Source organism: Bactrocera oleae, chromosome 6, assembly GCF_042242935.1.
Source record: "Bactrocera oleae isolate idBacOlea1 chromosome 6, idBacOlea1, whole genome shotgun sequence".
In the NCBI taxonomy this organism is placed as follows: domain Eukaryota; kingdom Metazoa; phylum Arthropoda; class Insecta; order Diptera; family Tephritidae; genus Bactrocera; species Bactrocera oleae.
The window spans coordinates 40,764,695-40,781,136 of record NC_091540.1 but is presented as its reverse complement, the minus strand read 5'-3'; the positions used below and the strand labels follow the sequence as shown (position 1 = coordinate 40,781,136).

Below are 16,442 nucleotides of genomic sequence, written 5' to 3'. Positions count from 1 at the left end.
TTTGCTGCTGTGTCGGCGCGTGCATTCGTATATTTTAGTAATGTGTGAAATAATTTCATTTGCTCTGCTCCCCACCTTACGCAGTGCTGTTATTCGGTTGTTAACGGTTGCTTTTGCTATTTTTGGTACGTACGTGCCGCCATTACCGTTTCTACGATTTTTTACGCCTGTGAATGAAAAATTGCGTCTTAACGAGGAACATTTTTCATTTCGCTCAAATTGACAGTGAACTCAAGAGCCGACTGAAGATTTGAATGGAACAGTTTGAAATTTGTTTTTTTTTCCCCTTAATTGTTTGACTTAGTTAGTGGGATGCTTAAATACGAAAAAAAATTTTACCCTAGAGAGTGTTAGCAAACATTTGTGCTGAACGCTTGAGCAGTTAGTATGTTTATGGGTTCCAAGCAGTACTTGTTGAGAGCGCAATGTTAAGTGAAACTATATCGAAGAGTCTCTTGGCCTTTTTTATTTTTACTTAAAACCGCAACAACTATAAAGTTCTCGAATTTTTTTAAATTTTCTGGAAAAATATTGCTCCCAGAAATTAGACCTTACTTAAAGGCCTTATGAGCAGAGTAGAGTGGTGTAAAGTAAAGTACAGTGGAGTAGAGAAGAGAAGAGTAGAGTACAGGAGAGTAGTGTAGATTAGAGTAGAAGAGTGAAGGAGAGTAGGATGGATCAAAGCATAGATGATCTCTTACCGGCTTTATTGAAACGAATTCATTGTTGTTCCATCTGATAAATAAATACGAAATTTTCTATATTACAGTTACCACTTTATTTGTTGCAGGATTACCAAAACCTTACCGACTGGTCTAAAAATACCGAATGGCGAGAAATCATTGTAATAACTCATAACAAAAATAGCATAGGTATATGTAAATAAAAAGGAATAGACAGAGAAAACGAGAAAAAGGGAGAGAGACGAAGAGTGAGGGGGATGATAGGTATTACTAGTGAAATAAAATTGCAATTCGATTTCATGCATGCTTTGTAATCACTGAGGATCTTATATCTCTCTACAAAATTCTTAACTAGAATTCAAGAAATCGGGATTCGAAACCAGTAAATACATAAGATTTTTATACCTTGAACCGGATATATTAAGTTTGCCACAAAGTTTTTAACACTCAAAAGGAACCGTCGAAGACCCTACAAAATATATATATATATATATATAATATATATAATTGATCAGAAAAACGTGCTGAGTCGATTTAGCCATGTCCGTCTCTCCGTCCGTCTGCCCGTCTGTATATGAAATATACGAACTATGTAAGCGCTCAGCTTTTGAGATACCAATCTGAAATTTAGCATACATCCTTTTTTCAACAAGGTAACTAGGTTGAACTTCACAAAATTTGGCAGAGATTATTATTAAATGCACCGTTACAATCTCCGAAAACATATAAACTAACCGATCAAAGTCAAAATACAGATTCTTTTATACCACTTTACAGTATAAAAAATGCACCTCTAAAGGATATTATAGCTTCAATGTTGCCGTTTTTTCATTCACGTTTTTTCTTGTTTTTTGCTAAAGGTATGCATAACCATTTAACAAGAATATAGACAGCTCTAGTATTTCTATTTTCGACATCTTCTCGACAAAAAGTTTTTCTTTTACCCCACTGTGCTGTTTACTGTAATTCCCCAGCAGAGAAAAAAAGTTACTCAAGCGGTTAACAAGAGAAATGCACATGGAACTTCGTGGAATGCCGTTACCAGGCCAGTAACCAAGAAAAAAATACGGAAAAATTAGACATTAAAAGTAAAACAACACCAACACACTTAGCAAGACAAATATGAAGCTGTTTAAGAAAAATGCGAATTGCTTAAAATTCTCGTTACGTACTTGCTACATTCGAGTTAAGCTGTCTGCGCAAATAGCAATAACAACATATAATAGTAACACCAATAACAACAGCAAGAGCAGCGACTAGAGTAGCAGAAGAGCAATGGCATGAGGGCAAACGATGCTCGCAGCAATGCGTCCGCGTTAGTTGAGCGAATGAACACATTAAGTGGGAAATATGCCAGTAATTTGAGGCATCTAGCACATGCTACGCTTTTGCCGCTTTCGCTGTTGCACTGAAACCAAGCCACATGGCAGTGTGGAACAGTTTAAAAATTAATTTGCAAGGCGTACAATTGTTAAGTGTTCGAAGGTCTTGTAAACTTACGCAGCGTGTTGTAGGTCTTTGTGTGAGTGGGTATGTGTGCTCTCTGCACTTGACTGGTAAGCAGCTTGTCTTAGATTATATTACTAAATCATCTTTTGATATTGTTTTTTCTGTGAAATTGTTGTTGATTTTATATTACCCCAGATATTGTGCCTTTAGGCCACATTAGCTAAGGAAAAAAGCATAATTTAACAAATAACACCAGATCAGAGGTAAGCCGATGTGAATTTCAGGTTCTAAAATTTGAAGTTACGCGGGATCCCGAATACCATTGAAATTTCAAAATGCTGTAAGTTCCCAAATGTTCGACTTTGTAAATTTCGGATTTTATTCGGGATCCGAACTTTATAAATTGTTGATGTATTTATTAGCTACTACATACTATATTACCGCTGTATTTAGTATTTTATAATTGCTATTTTCACTTCAAGCAATTTCATTATACACAGAATTGACATGAAAGAATTCGCTTTAGAACCACTTCTATTGGAAACACTCTCAACGCTTGTGGCTGGGTCTGATCTAAATATCGCTTGAGGGTTTCTTCTATGTACATATGCATTTATATGTATTTGTCTGTGTTTTCATTCGCACGGTTTTCCGCTTGTGGCTTCCGTAAGTGTGAAACTGTAAATAAATTGTTGACGCATATTATTTGCGCGCGTTCTTGGTTGTTGTTACTAATAAATGTCGCATAAATGGTAGACTTGAGGAGCAGAAAAAATCTGAGGGCATTTAATATGCTTATAATTTTTTTTTTAATGAATGTACATATATTTATATATATATAAATTACATAATATTTTTATAGCATTAAGTTTAAATACACAGCATATTTTAATAGCATCTTTACCCTTAGATGATTTTTGTACCTTGAGTCGGGTATATTAAGTTTGCCACAAAGTTTGTAACACCCAAAAGAAAACGTTGGAGACCCAATTAAAAATATATATATACATAAATGATCAGCATAATGAGCTGAGTGGATTTAGCCATGTCCGTCTATCTGTCCGTCGTCCGTCTGTCCGTCTGTATATATGCAAACTAGTCCCTCAGTTTTTAAGCTATCGATCTGAAATTTTGCACCTGTCCTTTTCTCACGCCGTCGGAACGGCCGATATCGGACCACTATAGCATACAGCTGCCATACAAACTGAACGATCGGAATCAAGTGCTTGTATTGTCTACATTTGACGGGGTGTATTCATAAAATTAGACATTGATTTCTGGGTGCTACAAACCACGGGGCAAACTTAATATACCCTGTTCAGGGCATAATGTGGAGGGTCTTTAGTATTCTAAGCCTTTCCGCTGGTAACTTTTTGAGATCGTCTATTTATTTGAATGTTTATGTGTCTAATGTAGAATCAAATACCCAATATTTCATAAGAAAATTAATTACATACATAAATGGGGAAGAATCTAAATAAAGAGAAAAAATCACTAAAAATTTTTTGGTAAAAGAAAATAAGAAAATAGAGACTAACAGATATTTCTATATATTAATTGAGAAAATGAGCCAAGGCAATAATTATTTTTGTAAGCATTTATAATATATTACCGAAATTCAGCATTTAAAGCATACACTTTTACTCATTAATGCTGCAACCATTACTCAAAGAACAAAGAGAGGTTGAAAGAGTCTTGCAAGCTACTCAAGCAATTGCTCTTGTTGCTACTATCGCTGTGATATATAACTACTTATGCCTCATAGCGCTTATATTTATCATTACCTAACTGTTGCCATTAATGATTACAACACAAGCAAGTACACGTATCTTCGCAGCTACTCGTCCTTTGTGAATTTATGGTTGCTAGCGAGCAACTGCAGCAATTTTTATTATTTCCTGTAGTTGATGACGTTTTCTGAAGCTTTTGCTCCAGCGATAAATTCTTATAAAAATCTAAAGTTGCTGTAGTTGTTGCCTTTATAATTGTTGTCAAGTTGATCGCAGTGGGAGCTCATAAAATACCTAAATATAAAGAAATGGCAAAATACAAATAAAATTTAGACTAAGACTGTTGTGGTTGTTGTTTTGACTATGATCCTGATACTTCCTGGCAACTTCTGCTGCTTCTTATTATGGTATATAAAATTATACAGTTTCTGAAAATTTTTAATTGCTTTGGTCAGCGCTTTTTTGTGACACTTTTGGTAATTAATATGTCAAGTTGATAAATTTCTACTTCGTTGACGTTGTGGTTAGAGCATAAGGAAGCGTATGAACAATATTTTTTTGTAATTGTTTTTTCTTTAATTGTTTTCATTTCTGTAAATTCACAACTACGGTTAAGTGGTTTACTAAGGATGTCCTTATTAAACTTTATTTTAGATTTTAGGTAACTAAATTTAAAGAATGAAGATGATGGGTTAAGTTTCCTTAGAGTTGTTTTATGCTCTTACATTAAAATTAATGTTTTGTTCATTTTTCAAATTAAAATTTACCTAAAGATGATCTCAACATATGCGCAGCTTACCTAGGGTTTCCAAAATCTCTAAGGGATTATGTAACCGGTTTTTTCAATACCAATATATATTTTTTCTTGATAACTATTATATCCCTTTACTATATAATAGTGTTGAGTCACTCGAACCCAAAAAAAAAACTTAGGCTTAGAACATATTTAATAAATGTGCAATATTGGAAAAATTGCATATCATACTTTGCAATACTCGTATTAAATAACTTTATGCCCACACTTATCCATATATTTTTCATAGTCATACTCATCGCACCACCATGCACTCAGCATTGTACTAGGAAACCAATTTAGATTATTCGCTAGCGTTAGAGCAAATACAACCACTTATGCTTAAAGAAAAATTAAAAACTACTCAAAAATGTTTTTTTTTTACTTTTGTTATTCCTAATAAAATTTTATAAAGATTTTCAAATCAAAACGTAGTAAGCTTTTTCAGCAGTATTCACCAAAATTGTTGTCTAACACTCGAATAAACTTTTCGAGGGTACTTCAAGTAAAGTTTGCACATAAATTGTCCTGAGCGTTTACTTTCGCAGTCGTAATTAAAATATTAACGAATTTTACTGTCGAAAAGGTAAAAAGGTATTCGCACACACACATCTTATAGGTAAATACACGCGCACATGCATACCTACGACTTTGGCCGACCTGCAATTGCAGTAGACAAGCCACACAGCGCAGTTGGTCACTTGCCACTCAAGCTCATAAAAAAGTCCAACAAGAAGAAGAAGAAAAAAGTCCAGCCGCATGCCGCCGTGCCAAATGACCTTTGTGCCGAAGCGCAGTTTACCAACTAATTATGAAAATGACTCAACTTAATTGAAACTTTTATGCAGCGCCTCTACAACGCAAAAAGCGAGAAAAAGGAAACGAAATGAAATACCAGAAATGTCAAACAAAACAGAGCGAAAGTCTAATTTGAAAGTTAGCAAATGGCATAAAATCGCAAATAGAGAAATTACTTGAATGACAAGCGGAAGTGAGTAGTTGTTGGTTATTTCTTGACTGCAGAAATGCAGCCGAGAGCAGTGGAGGAAAATGAAAATTCATAAATATGCTTTATAGGTGTGTGTGTGTGTGTGTATGAGTGGCAATTATTTGAAAAGAATTTTTATGAGTTCTCTTTCCTGCTTTGTTGACTGTGTCAATAATATTTCACAAAGTACGCTGCCGATTTGTTATTGTTGTTGCTTGTTTAATTGTTTGATTGCATGCGATTGCATGGAAAAAATTACGGGTAAAGTTGGCCAGATATGAAAAAAACTAAAATTGACATGTAGGAAACTCAAAAGAAATGATTACATAAAAAAAAATTAAAAGATTATTTACGTTTACAAAATTTAATGTAATTTAAAAGTCGGTGATTAATTAAACAGGAAATTGGAGTTACCTTTTTCCGTAGCCGATCTCCAGGAGGACCTCTGAAAAATGGTATCTGCTTCCGTTTTGGTCCTTAGCGATGCCATATGAAGTGCCGTTACGTAGTTCCTGATGAGTAGTCAACCTTCAGGATGTTAGCGCTTGACGTAAATTGGAATGCGTTCTGCGGCCTCACTATCGACACCCCTTTCCGTGTGTCATACCTTGCTTGAAGCGTTATCTTGTTATTGCAGAAGAAGTGCATAAGAGATGCTTCATTCTTTCCCTAGTGACTTGCTCTTGGTATTCTCCGCAGTTTTCTCGATGTGTCAGATCCATTCTGCAAACGCGTGCCGCCACCATAGTATTCCTACATTCTCTTCTATCAAGAGTGAGCTGGACTTCGTGTATTTTTGATGTACCGCTTTGCCTATATCATTCCATCAAATTTTAACCTTCCTTGCCATACTCTTGTTCAGATCGTCATAAAGACAATGCATGGGTTTATCAATGTCGGTCACGTTATCGGATGACAGCCGTACACCACTCTTGGCAATCTCGTCCATTCTTATTGCTTGTTCCTGGCGATACTCTCCACCGCTGCCCTGCTTTCCAAGACACTTCTGACCGATATGTAATACAAGGTTACTAGCTTCATTGCTACTTAGCTGTCTACGTAGATGTTGGCTTTGGAGTTGCCTGCTGATGCATAAAAGGCTAGCTCCGCGCGTTTCAAGAAAAACCCGTTTAAAATATTGAGAGCCGATTACACAAAGATAAAGAATTCTTACAAATACCTTCATATCTCCGAAAATATTTGCCGGATTAACTTCAAATTTTCGGAGAATATTTCCAAATATAATCTTATAATCCCTTAAGGAGGCCAGCTTATATTGATATTTCGGTGAAATAAAGAATATAATGTAGAATAAATAGTTTGAAGAAACCTTCAACTATTTTTGGATTGTCGTTAATTTAAAACTTATGTTACAGAGTTGCCTCCTATCGGAAAACCTTTTACTTTAAAACGTTTTGAAATACAAAAAAAATCGAAGTCGATGGCAAATGTCAAACTATAGGTTTCATATAATTAATTTTTCTTCGAATAATCTTTATTACCCATATTTGCTGAAAAATTGTTTATGCAATAATTAAATTTTTCTGTCATCGGTAGCTTTTTTCAAAGAATTATTTCTTGGTAATTTAGTTGCTTTATTGTCTATGTGCTGCTTTTAATTTTCTATTTAACAGAATGAAATGATAGCATTGATACTAATTAACAGTATAAAAATAACAGACATTAAAAAAAAGTACAAATTGAACGTTATCAGCTGGAAAAGCATACATACAAGCTTTCACACACATACCTTAATATGTTGTTATCTATACCTCTATATTTCAGCAAGCACACAAGCCAACTTGAGGCACATCAATGTAAGTGTGTGTGTATGTTTTCATAAATTTTCTCACTTTGCACGTAAATTTCACACTCAAGCTGTAATGAAGTTAATTAAAATGCCATAAAATGTTTATCGTTGCCAATAATGGTTAAAAAATGTATCTTTGAAGGGAAAAGTAGACAAGCATAAATACATTATTGTAAACAGGAGCAAAGTGAAGTTAATGAAGTGGAGAGAGATTTCTTTGTGTAAAAGAATGCATTTCTCTTGAACCAGGGTCGTCGTTTAACAATATTGTACAAATATTGCTAACTTTATCATGTATGTCATAAATTATAATTTTAGAAATGATTTTTGTAGATTTACTGGATATTAAGAAGACATAGCCTCCCGAGATCTTCATCTTATTTCCAAAAGAAAATGACGAAATCTATCGATATAAGTCCGCTTTACTTTTTATTAGACGATGGATAAGACATCGTTGTTGCTGTAGTAATGGTTGTTCAGACTCTGATTCGGTTAATTGTCATCAAAATCATTTAACGGGAGTCCCAGGAAACGGGGTCGGATCATAGTAAAAAGGGTGTTAAATTAGTTGGTATCATAGCGCCTGCAAAGAGGTGGTTAGAGTCATGCGTGAACTCGTTGCATTTCCACTAGATGGCAACTCCGTTTGTTCTATGACGTGCATAAATTTTAATATTTTCTAAAAACTTTGAAGTGTTTATCTTCTGCACAATACATATTTACGCGAATGTATGATCCAACTATGGAGGTCGAAGCACATGTTAATGAGATTCTGCTGCACAAAGCGGATTAATTCTACAAGTACGGATTACTCTTATATTAAGAGAAAAACAAAATCATTTCAGGTACGCATGTATGCATGTATGTATATGTGTCACCAGCTCAAATGTTGCTAGCTAATTTCCGCATTTGAAATGAGTTCAGCTGAGTGGCTACGTGCCACGATTAACTGTAGAGAACAATTTCCTCATTTCGATTGAACGACATCAATGCTACGCAGTATATGGTCTCATGCACATATGTCACAATATTATATATATTATATATATACGAAGTATAAAAACCTGAAGGAAAGCAACCGATTTGTTGTGCGACACATTTCATGATTGAGATTGTACAGCCGTGAGCTACTCGTATTTCCCATGAGCGCCATCATATTACACTCCAGCTGTATTGAGCTGTCAACTTTATGAATGAAGTCGTGTCGGTAAATTGTCATTATAATCGGCATGACCTCTTGCTCTTCAGATATATGTATATGTGTTTATGCGTGCATGTGAAGTGTGAGTTGAAGTTTCGTTGTAATGCTTGTCTTGCTGTTGACCTTTTGTGCACTTGCCGTCGTAGTTAAGCTTTCGTAAATGGACAAGCATTGAAATTAAATGTCAACTCAGCGTCGTAAAGCAGTTAAAGAGAGTAGAACGTATTTACACATGTATACACACACACACACACACCCGTGACGACGTATTATTTGCAACCTGTTCAGTTAAGAATTTCATATAATCAGCTTTACTTACTACTTGAGTTATTTGCCGTGAGTTGTTTGTGACGCTTTGCACACCGGGCCACTTGAATGGTGCTTCTCCAGTACCCACCGTGTCTACGCAAACCATTCATCGGGAATCATTTGCTGCTCAAGCAATCATGTACACACACGCACACAGATATACTTATATCTATATATGTGTATATATTCACACCTTGATGACTTCGCGCGCGCAATGTGTCAGCAGTTGCTTTCTTGAATTCCAGCATTCCTGCGGCACCAGCACTCGGTGACATCTTCGTTTTCGTGTTTTTCATGGCATCAGCAGTTACTTCACATTCTCTGCGTATCTGCTACGCTTGTGGCACCATCATCTTCCTGTTGATGACTTCATGCATCAGCACTTCACTAGTTGCAGAAGGCCCTTCACCGCGCGCCGCAAAAGCTCATTTCGGCACTTGATATCTTTTCATTTTGCTCACCGTCATTATTGTCATCGGCAGCTTCTCCTTTGCTAGAGTGCCGGATATGTATCAAATTACGCAGACATTGAGAAATTCCGCTTCCGCTCGACATCTACACATACATATATACATGTAAAAGTGTAGAACTGTGATTTTGTAGCTGTGTTTGCTACTATTGTCATCGCGCTACCATAGTTAATGATACGCCAGCTTCAGTGCTGCCTCCGCTTCGTCGCACACATGAAGGTGGAAATGTAACCTCATCGGCCATCCCGCACACCGCCCTTCTCTCCACCGCGTTGAGATTTAGCAGGGTTTACTGGTTTATTGCTTGTCGTCAAACGTCGCATAGCAGGTTGCCATCAAATTGAGAAATTATTCAACGCTCCTCGCTAGGTATGTACCTGCCAGTATATTTATGTGTGTGTGTGTGGCACGGAAACGTCTGCTCGTTTACATCCTCATCGCTTTCCTGTCTGCGCTGCCTCGCTGCCTTTGTACGACAGTATTCATCTCATAGTTACTCTTAATTGAATTTAATTCTCTGCAATCTCCAACTACCGTTCAGCAGCCACTTACCTGCCTCGTTTGTTTGTGCGCCTTTGACTGTTAAATGAGCGCGAATTTTGTATTAATGATTTGTTATTCTTCACTTTTGTTCTTAGCGACAACACTTAAGAACACGTGCAAAGGGAATAAATATTAAGGAAACGGAGACGAGTGTGTTTTGTTTTGACTTCAGATACATTTTTGATAATTAAGTGATTTTTATGGACTTGGCAAAATCAACTATCTTTAAAGCAGATGGGGAAAGATTAAATCTAGTTTGTGAAACAAATACATGTATATGAAAATGTATTAAAAAGAAATGTTTAATGAGTAATCCTGATTCATTTATGAACCAATTACTATTACGAGTTTACTTTACTAATTTATGTACTAATTATTCTTAAAACTTTCTAGGGTAATACTATTCGGTATACCATATGTTCCCCAAGAAAATGTATGTCTGCGTTCCGCTCATATTTGATACCTCCTTAAAACTCGAATAAAAAAAAATAATTTTATTCGATATTAGCGAACTAGAGAAATATATGGCCCAACATCTTCCATTTCTGCGATCAAATTCATTTATTTTTACGCAAATAATCACACTTTTTTTTATGCTGTACTTCATATTTAAACAAGATATATGATGGTAACCGGAAGAAATGGGAAATTTAAATTAAGTACAACGAAAAAAAATTAGTGAAAATAAATTTCATCAACATTCGGCCACATTGTCTCTAATGAATACCAAACTGCAAATAAAAGGCACTACGATTGTCTATAAAAATGTACTTGTATATATTTATTACCACTACATGTGTATCAATAGTATACAGAAACTTTGGTTAGCCATGGCGTATGCGTAACAATTCGCAATTAACTATAGCATTCGAGTAGATGGTGCGTATAGGATTTATGCGTTTAACTAACGTGATTTGCGCCACTTCCGCACCCAATAAGCAGACATTGCCTTTAGCAGTTGATTTGTTGTACTTGTCGACTCCAGCAACATATGATCTCATAAATATTCATAACCATGCGTGATACGAAGTCTTCTCGAACCAATGGATACCTGTGGAAGTTTGGATGAATGCATGTTTATGTTTTTGTATGTATGTTTGTATGTATATGTGTGGTATGGATGCGCATTTAAGGAATACGTATTTAATTATTCAAATCCAGCAAGACACACATAAAATATACTTATACAGTAATGCTGGTAGGTATGGCGCTCCATACCTTCTGATGTGTGTTTGTAGGTAAGTATATAGGAGGCTCAGTTAGACGTTTAGAATGTCTATACGCCGTTTGCGAATTAATCACTCGCTCATTCCTTAACTAACTTACGCTAGCAGAATTTCATAGAGCAATTTAAGTCTGTGATTTATCACGTTTATTTAATTAAATCAACTTTGACTTCGGGTTGGAGCGATATTGTGCTGGCTGAGGAACAGTTATTCATTGACGCGTGTGACAAATGCAAATTAAGCGACTTAATTGCCTGACTTCAATTTAGAATATTTTTTATATAATATATACATGTTTTCCATATACAGTCGAACTCTCTTATAGTGAACTACCATATAATGAAACTCTCCTTTTAATGAATTAATTTCGAAAACACAGCTTTTTAGTTTTACTTTCGGTGTATTTTTCTCTCCTTACCATGAATTTCTATATAATGAACAAATTTTACAGCTGTAAATTCAAGTTTTTGTCTTCATATAGTGAAAGTTTTTCAAATTTGTTATACTCAGTTATATGTAACTCCGTGTTCCCAGAAATAGATGTAGTGTAACAAGGAATCCCAAAGTTAAAATAGAAAAAATGCAGACGATAAGCACAGTAAACATCAAACGAAAACGACTTCGATTTGAGGATAATGATGACGCAGTGTTAAACTGGAAAGACGTCAGGTATTATTCAAAAAACGTTATGTGCGGATAATGCTGATGCCAACATACACAATCATGAAGAATGTGTAATGAACTTTTTACCGAGAATGATAAATAAAAAAAAACTGAAATTAGATAATTAGAAATGCTTTGGAGGAAAATTAAGCAAGGAGAGAATAACTGTCCTGGTGTTAAGCAATATACGGGATAAGAAAAGCTTAAATTGCTTGTAATCGGGAAGGCGCAGAATCCGATGCGCTTTAAGGTAGTAAAATCTTTAGATGTCGATTATGTATTTAACAGAATTACATGGCTGGCCAGTGACATTTTTACGAAATGGTTTCTAAACCTCGACAAAAAATTTGGTGATTTTTATTTTTAACTGCTTTTTGTTGCTAACTGCACTGCCAAGAGAAGATCTCGCTAGTTTTCCTCCCAACATGACTTCGTTACCAATGGAACAAGGCATTATTTATAACATGAAACAACATTACAGAAAGTGAATTTTTACGAATATATTGGCTTAACTGGTTGCGGAAAATTTGGTTATGGTCATAGACCTGCTGCAACCTGTTCCAAATTTAAGCACTGTATGCAATGTCTATGTTAAGCCAGTAATAATTGCCAACTGTTTTAGAAAGGCATATCGCATTTGGCTGCTTTGGAGTCTTCATTTAAAAAAGTAGCAAATATCGAAATATCATTTGAGGATAACGTCAATACTGATATTGGTGTGCAGACCTGTGACAGCCGCTACGAAGAATATATCCTTAGCGAGTTTTTAGAAAGTCGAGGAGACATTTATCCTTTTATAATCAAACCCAAAATAATGAAATTTATTTCTACTTTTAGATATTAGTTTTGTTGAAAATTAAAAATGGAAGAATGTAACCCTAACCAAACTTTTTGATTATTTCAAATAAAAATACAAAAAAAAATCGTAATTTCTATATAATGAAGTTTCTATATAGTGAAGTCATTTTCATTTCCCGTGCGAACCCACTATAGGTAAGTTTGACTGTACCATATTAATATATTTACATCACATATGTATCTATGATTACACTTTCAAGCTTTAGTTGCTTAATTGAGGGACATAAATAGAAACCATATTTCATAATTGTGTGAAAATTTAAGTGTACGTGAATTAAATATATACAATATATATTATTGCAATATTTCATAATCATTACCGGATTTCCAATATATTGACTTAGCCTTCGAGTCGAATAAATAATATTCTCCTAAAATTCTTTATTTTTATTCGCAGAACATTCCCACCTATCCGCAATTTGGCGAAGATCTATTCTACTGGATGCGCGATCGTCTACAAGTGGCTGAGGATAACTTATACACGCTACTAAATTCTCGTTCTACAAGCATATTATGGTGCACGGCTTCTGGTATTTGTTATTACGAACCAGATTTGGGTGGGCTATGTTGCCCTTTTTGAGAAGCACATAAATAACAGGATCTATAAAACGTGGAGGCAAAACGAAAATTATGTTGAATTTGAAACCACAAATGTGTATAAGAAAATTATAAAAATAACACTAAAGATATCAAAAACTCCTTTCATTGTAAAACGATGACCAATAAAAACTAAAATAAAAAAATGGCAAGTAGCAGTCTGGCAACGCCCTGATTATATATTCCTACTACTTTTACCATGAAAATTACCTATTGCGATTTTTTTGATTTTCAAATTAAGTGGGTATAAAGCTAATAATATATATTCTGTTTATATTAAGTTCGGTGCGCCTACATGTAGGCTACATACCATCTGATCAAATTTCACACGGGTTGGTCCATCTCAACCGAGGCTTAGGCAAGTTTATGGAAACTTGGATTAATCGTTGGCATCCTTGTATTTCCTCAGGATTCTTTTATGTTAAATTACGTTAAAATGTGCTTTTTTTATTTTCTTGCTAGTGCGGGTCAAATTTGATCAAATGCCGATAGTGAGCAGTTTAACAACACCATTATTATATACGTATATTTACAACTTTTACCATGAAATTATATAATGTCAATATACTGACTTTATAATAATATAAATAACGATAATTTATGTTAATAGTTAGTTATGTGCGCCTAAATGTAGGCTACATTTCAACCCATTTAAACCTGAATGTTAGCAGTTTACAGCGTCAGCAGGAATACAGTGTTTACTAAAAAGAGCTTCACTAAATAAATGAAGTTAAAAGACATCAAAATATTTAGACTGTACTTTAATTCAGTAAAATTTTAGTTGCAGTATAAAGCTTTTTTAATGCCACCGTGCTTACAATTGTTAACATTTTAAACAAGTTTTTCGCTCAACCGTGTAAATTACTTTGTTGTTGCTGCTTCTGTTTTTTGGGAGTGTGAGTTATTTATGTCCAGTTGGACCAAAGTTTGCCTGTTTTTGCTTGTTTTTGTTTATATGCCTGTTCATTGCCGCCGATACACTATTTACATCATTGCGGTTTACCGATGGCATATCAACAGCAAATGACGTATTGCCACCTGACGTTTAATGTCCCACATGTAAACACTCCCCACGGCGTCCACACCCCGCACGCGCCAACCTGCCGCGCGCAATCAAATTATTTACGACCTTTAAGTGATGTGTGATGGACGTTTGCATGCGAAGTGTCATTGTGTGCCTGTGTGTGTGTGTAGCAAAAATACAGTAGAATTTTAGCAAAGCGAAAAAAGTTGACAGTAAAAATAAAGCAGCAGAAATGCTAAGGGATGTGAGTGGCCGAAAAAGGCACAACAAAAACAAAAGCATTTAAATGCCAGTTGAATTTTCATTTGCAGTGCATTATTTACATGTATGCTTGTATGTATGTGTACTTTGAGTTTATTTACTTGAGCATTGCGCAACACTATGACAAATTAATGTCTCTCCATTGAAACTAAGTAAACAAATGCATGTGTATTTATTGCCTACATATATGTATGCGTATATAGGTGATGAGCTTATTGTTGTGCTGGATATTGCTTTTGGTGTCAGTACTAATACTGCGCCTCCATCAGCGGTGAATTCGATATTCTTGTGTATTTCTGCGAGGCTGAGACTTTTTTATTTTTTATATTATATAATTCCATTAAAGTGTGCATAATAAAATTTGGTAAAATATTTACTATTAAAAAAATATGGTTTATTATTAAAACAATATATATACAATATATTTTTCTTAAATACGAATTTATTTACAATTATGATAAAAAGTTGATGAAGCTTACAACTATTACACGCTTGTTGAGCTCAAAATCCTCTTAAGCGCTGAGTCGTGAAGAGCAAATAATGAATAATATTAATAAATAAATTAAATAACCAGAATAAAAAATGGGAAATTTGTTTAAAAACTTATTTGAAATGAGAAAGAGCTTTTACTCAATTTGTTATAAAAACTAAAGGCTTTTGTTGTTAAGTTTTTTATACTCTTGCAACATGTTGCTACAGACTATATTAATAATAGATAACGGTTGTTTTGTATCACCTAAAACTAATCGAGATAGACATGGAGTTATTCATATATAAATGATCAGGATGAAGAGATGAGTTGAAATCCGGGTGACTGTCTGTCTGTCCGTTCGTCAGTCTGTCCGTCCGCCGTGCAAGCTATAACTTGAAACTTGGTACACGTGTCTACTGGCAAAAAAGTGACGACGGGTTCATTTTTACATCTGTGGTTGAAAAAGTATTTTAATAGTGGGCATGGCTTTGCCCTCTACTTAATTTAATGTACATATCTCCTAAGCCATGCAAGCTATAATAACCAGATGCAGTGCTCAGTGCAAATCCTCCTAGCATCTCTACCAACCGTGTGAAAATGGGTGAATTCGGACTATAACTCCGGCCCCTCCCCATATAACGGTTTTTTTAAAAACCCCTAAAAGTTCTATAAATCTATAACTAAATTCATAAGAGACATAAAAGTTTACACCCGAGATGGTACTAAAGAGCTTTATAGGGCCCTGAGTAAAATCTGAACGATGGGTTTTGTTACCTACGCGACCGATATCGACCAAATTTGGTACGTATAATTATTTTAACATCCTTATATTCCATTTAATTATATAATCGGACTACAACCACACGAACTTCGCATACAACACAATTTTATAATCCATATAATTATTTCACTTTCAAGTATACAAATCAGGAACCAAACCGATTCAAGCCCCTAGCTACCAAATATGTGGACCCCAGTTCCTATTGCGAACTTTTTATACCATATACATATACATATATACCCCTAGACAAATTTTCGAGTGTCCGACTGACTTTTTCCGCATATATCGGTCAATATGTGAGTTACCTTAACACAGTTTTTGGGGGCGTGTTTCTCTCAAATGTATTTTTGTGCTTTAAATGGATAAAACTGGGTGAAAGCTTACTCCAGCCCCCTTTGCTCCTTATATATAAGTGATGGTATGTGAGTTATCTTAATAAATGCGAGTTTATAAGATAAGAATTTGATGGTAATCTGTTCACGATTTCGTCGAATAATGAATGTTAAATTCTCTTGCAACATTACATATAAAGTTTTCCCAACAACAGAAGTATTTGTCCGGCTTTGATCCTTGCAAGTTGCAAC

General features: G+C 34.9%; 1 protein-coding gene and 1 pseudogene across 1 annotated transcript in view; both read left to right on the top strand.

Moving 5' to 3' along the window:
- The window catches only part of LOC106616495 (uncharacterized), a 29,105-nt gene extending 15,576 nt beyond the window's left edge, over positions 1-13,529 (top strand). Inside the window, exon 4 of the mRNA XM_014233170.3 lies at positions 13,121-13,529. Coding sequence (XP_014088645.2) covers positions 13,121-13,303 — 183 coding nt within the window. The 3' untranslated portion in view covers positions 13,304-13,529. The remainder of the gene's footprint in view (positions 1-13,120) is intronic.
- LOC138857702 (tigger transposable element-derived protein 4-like) lies at positions 11,996-13,109 on the top strand (annotated as a pseudogene).
- Positions 13,530-16,442: the final 2,913 nt, after the last annotated feature.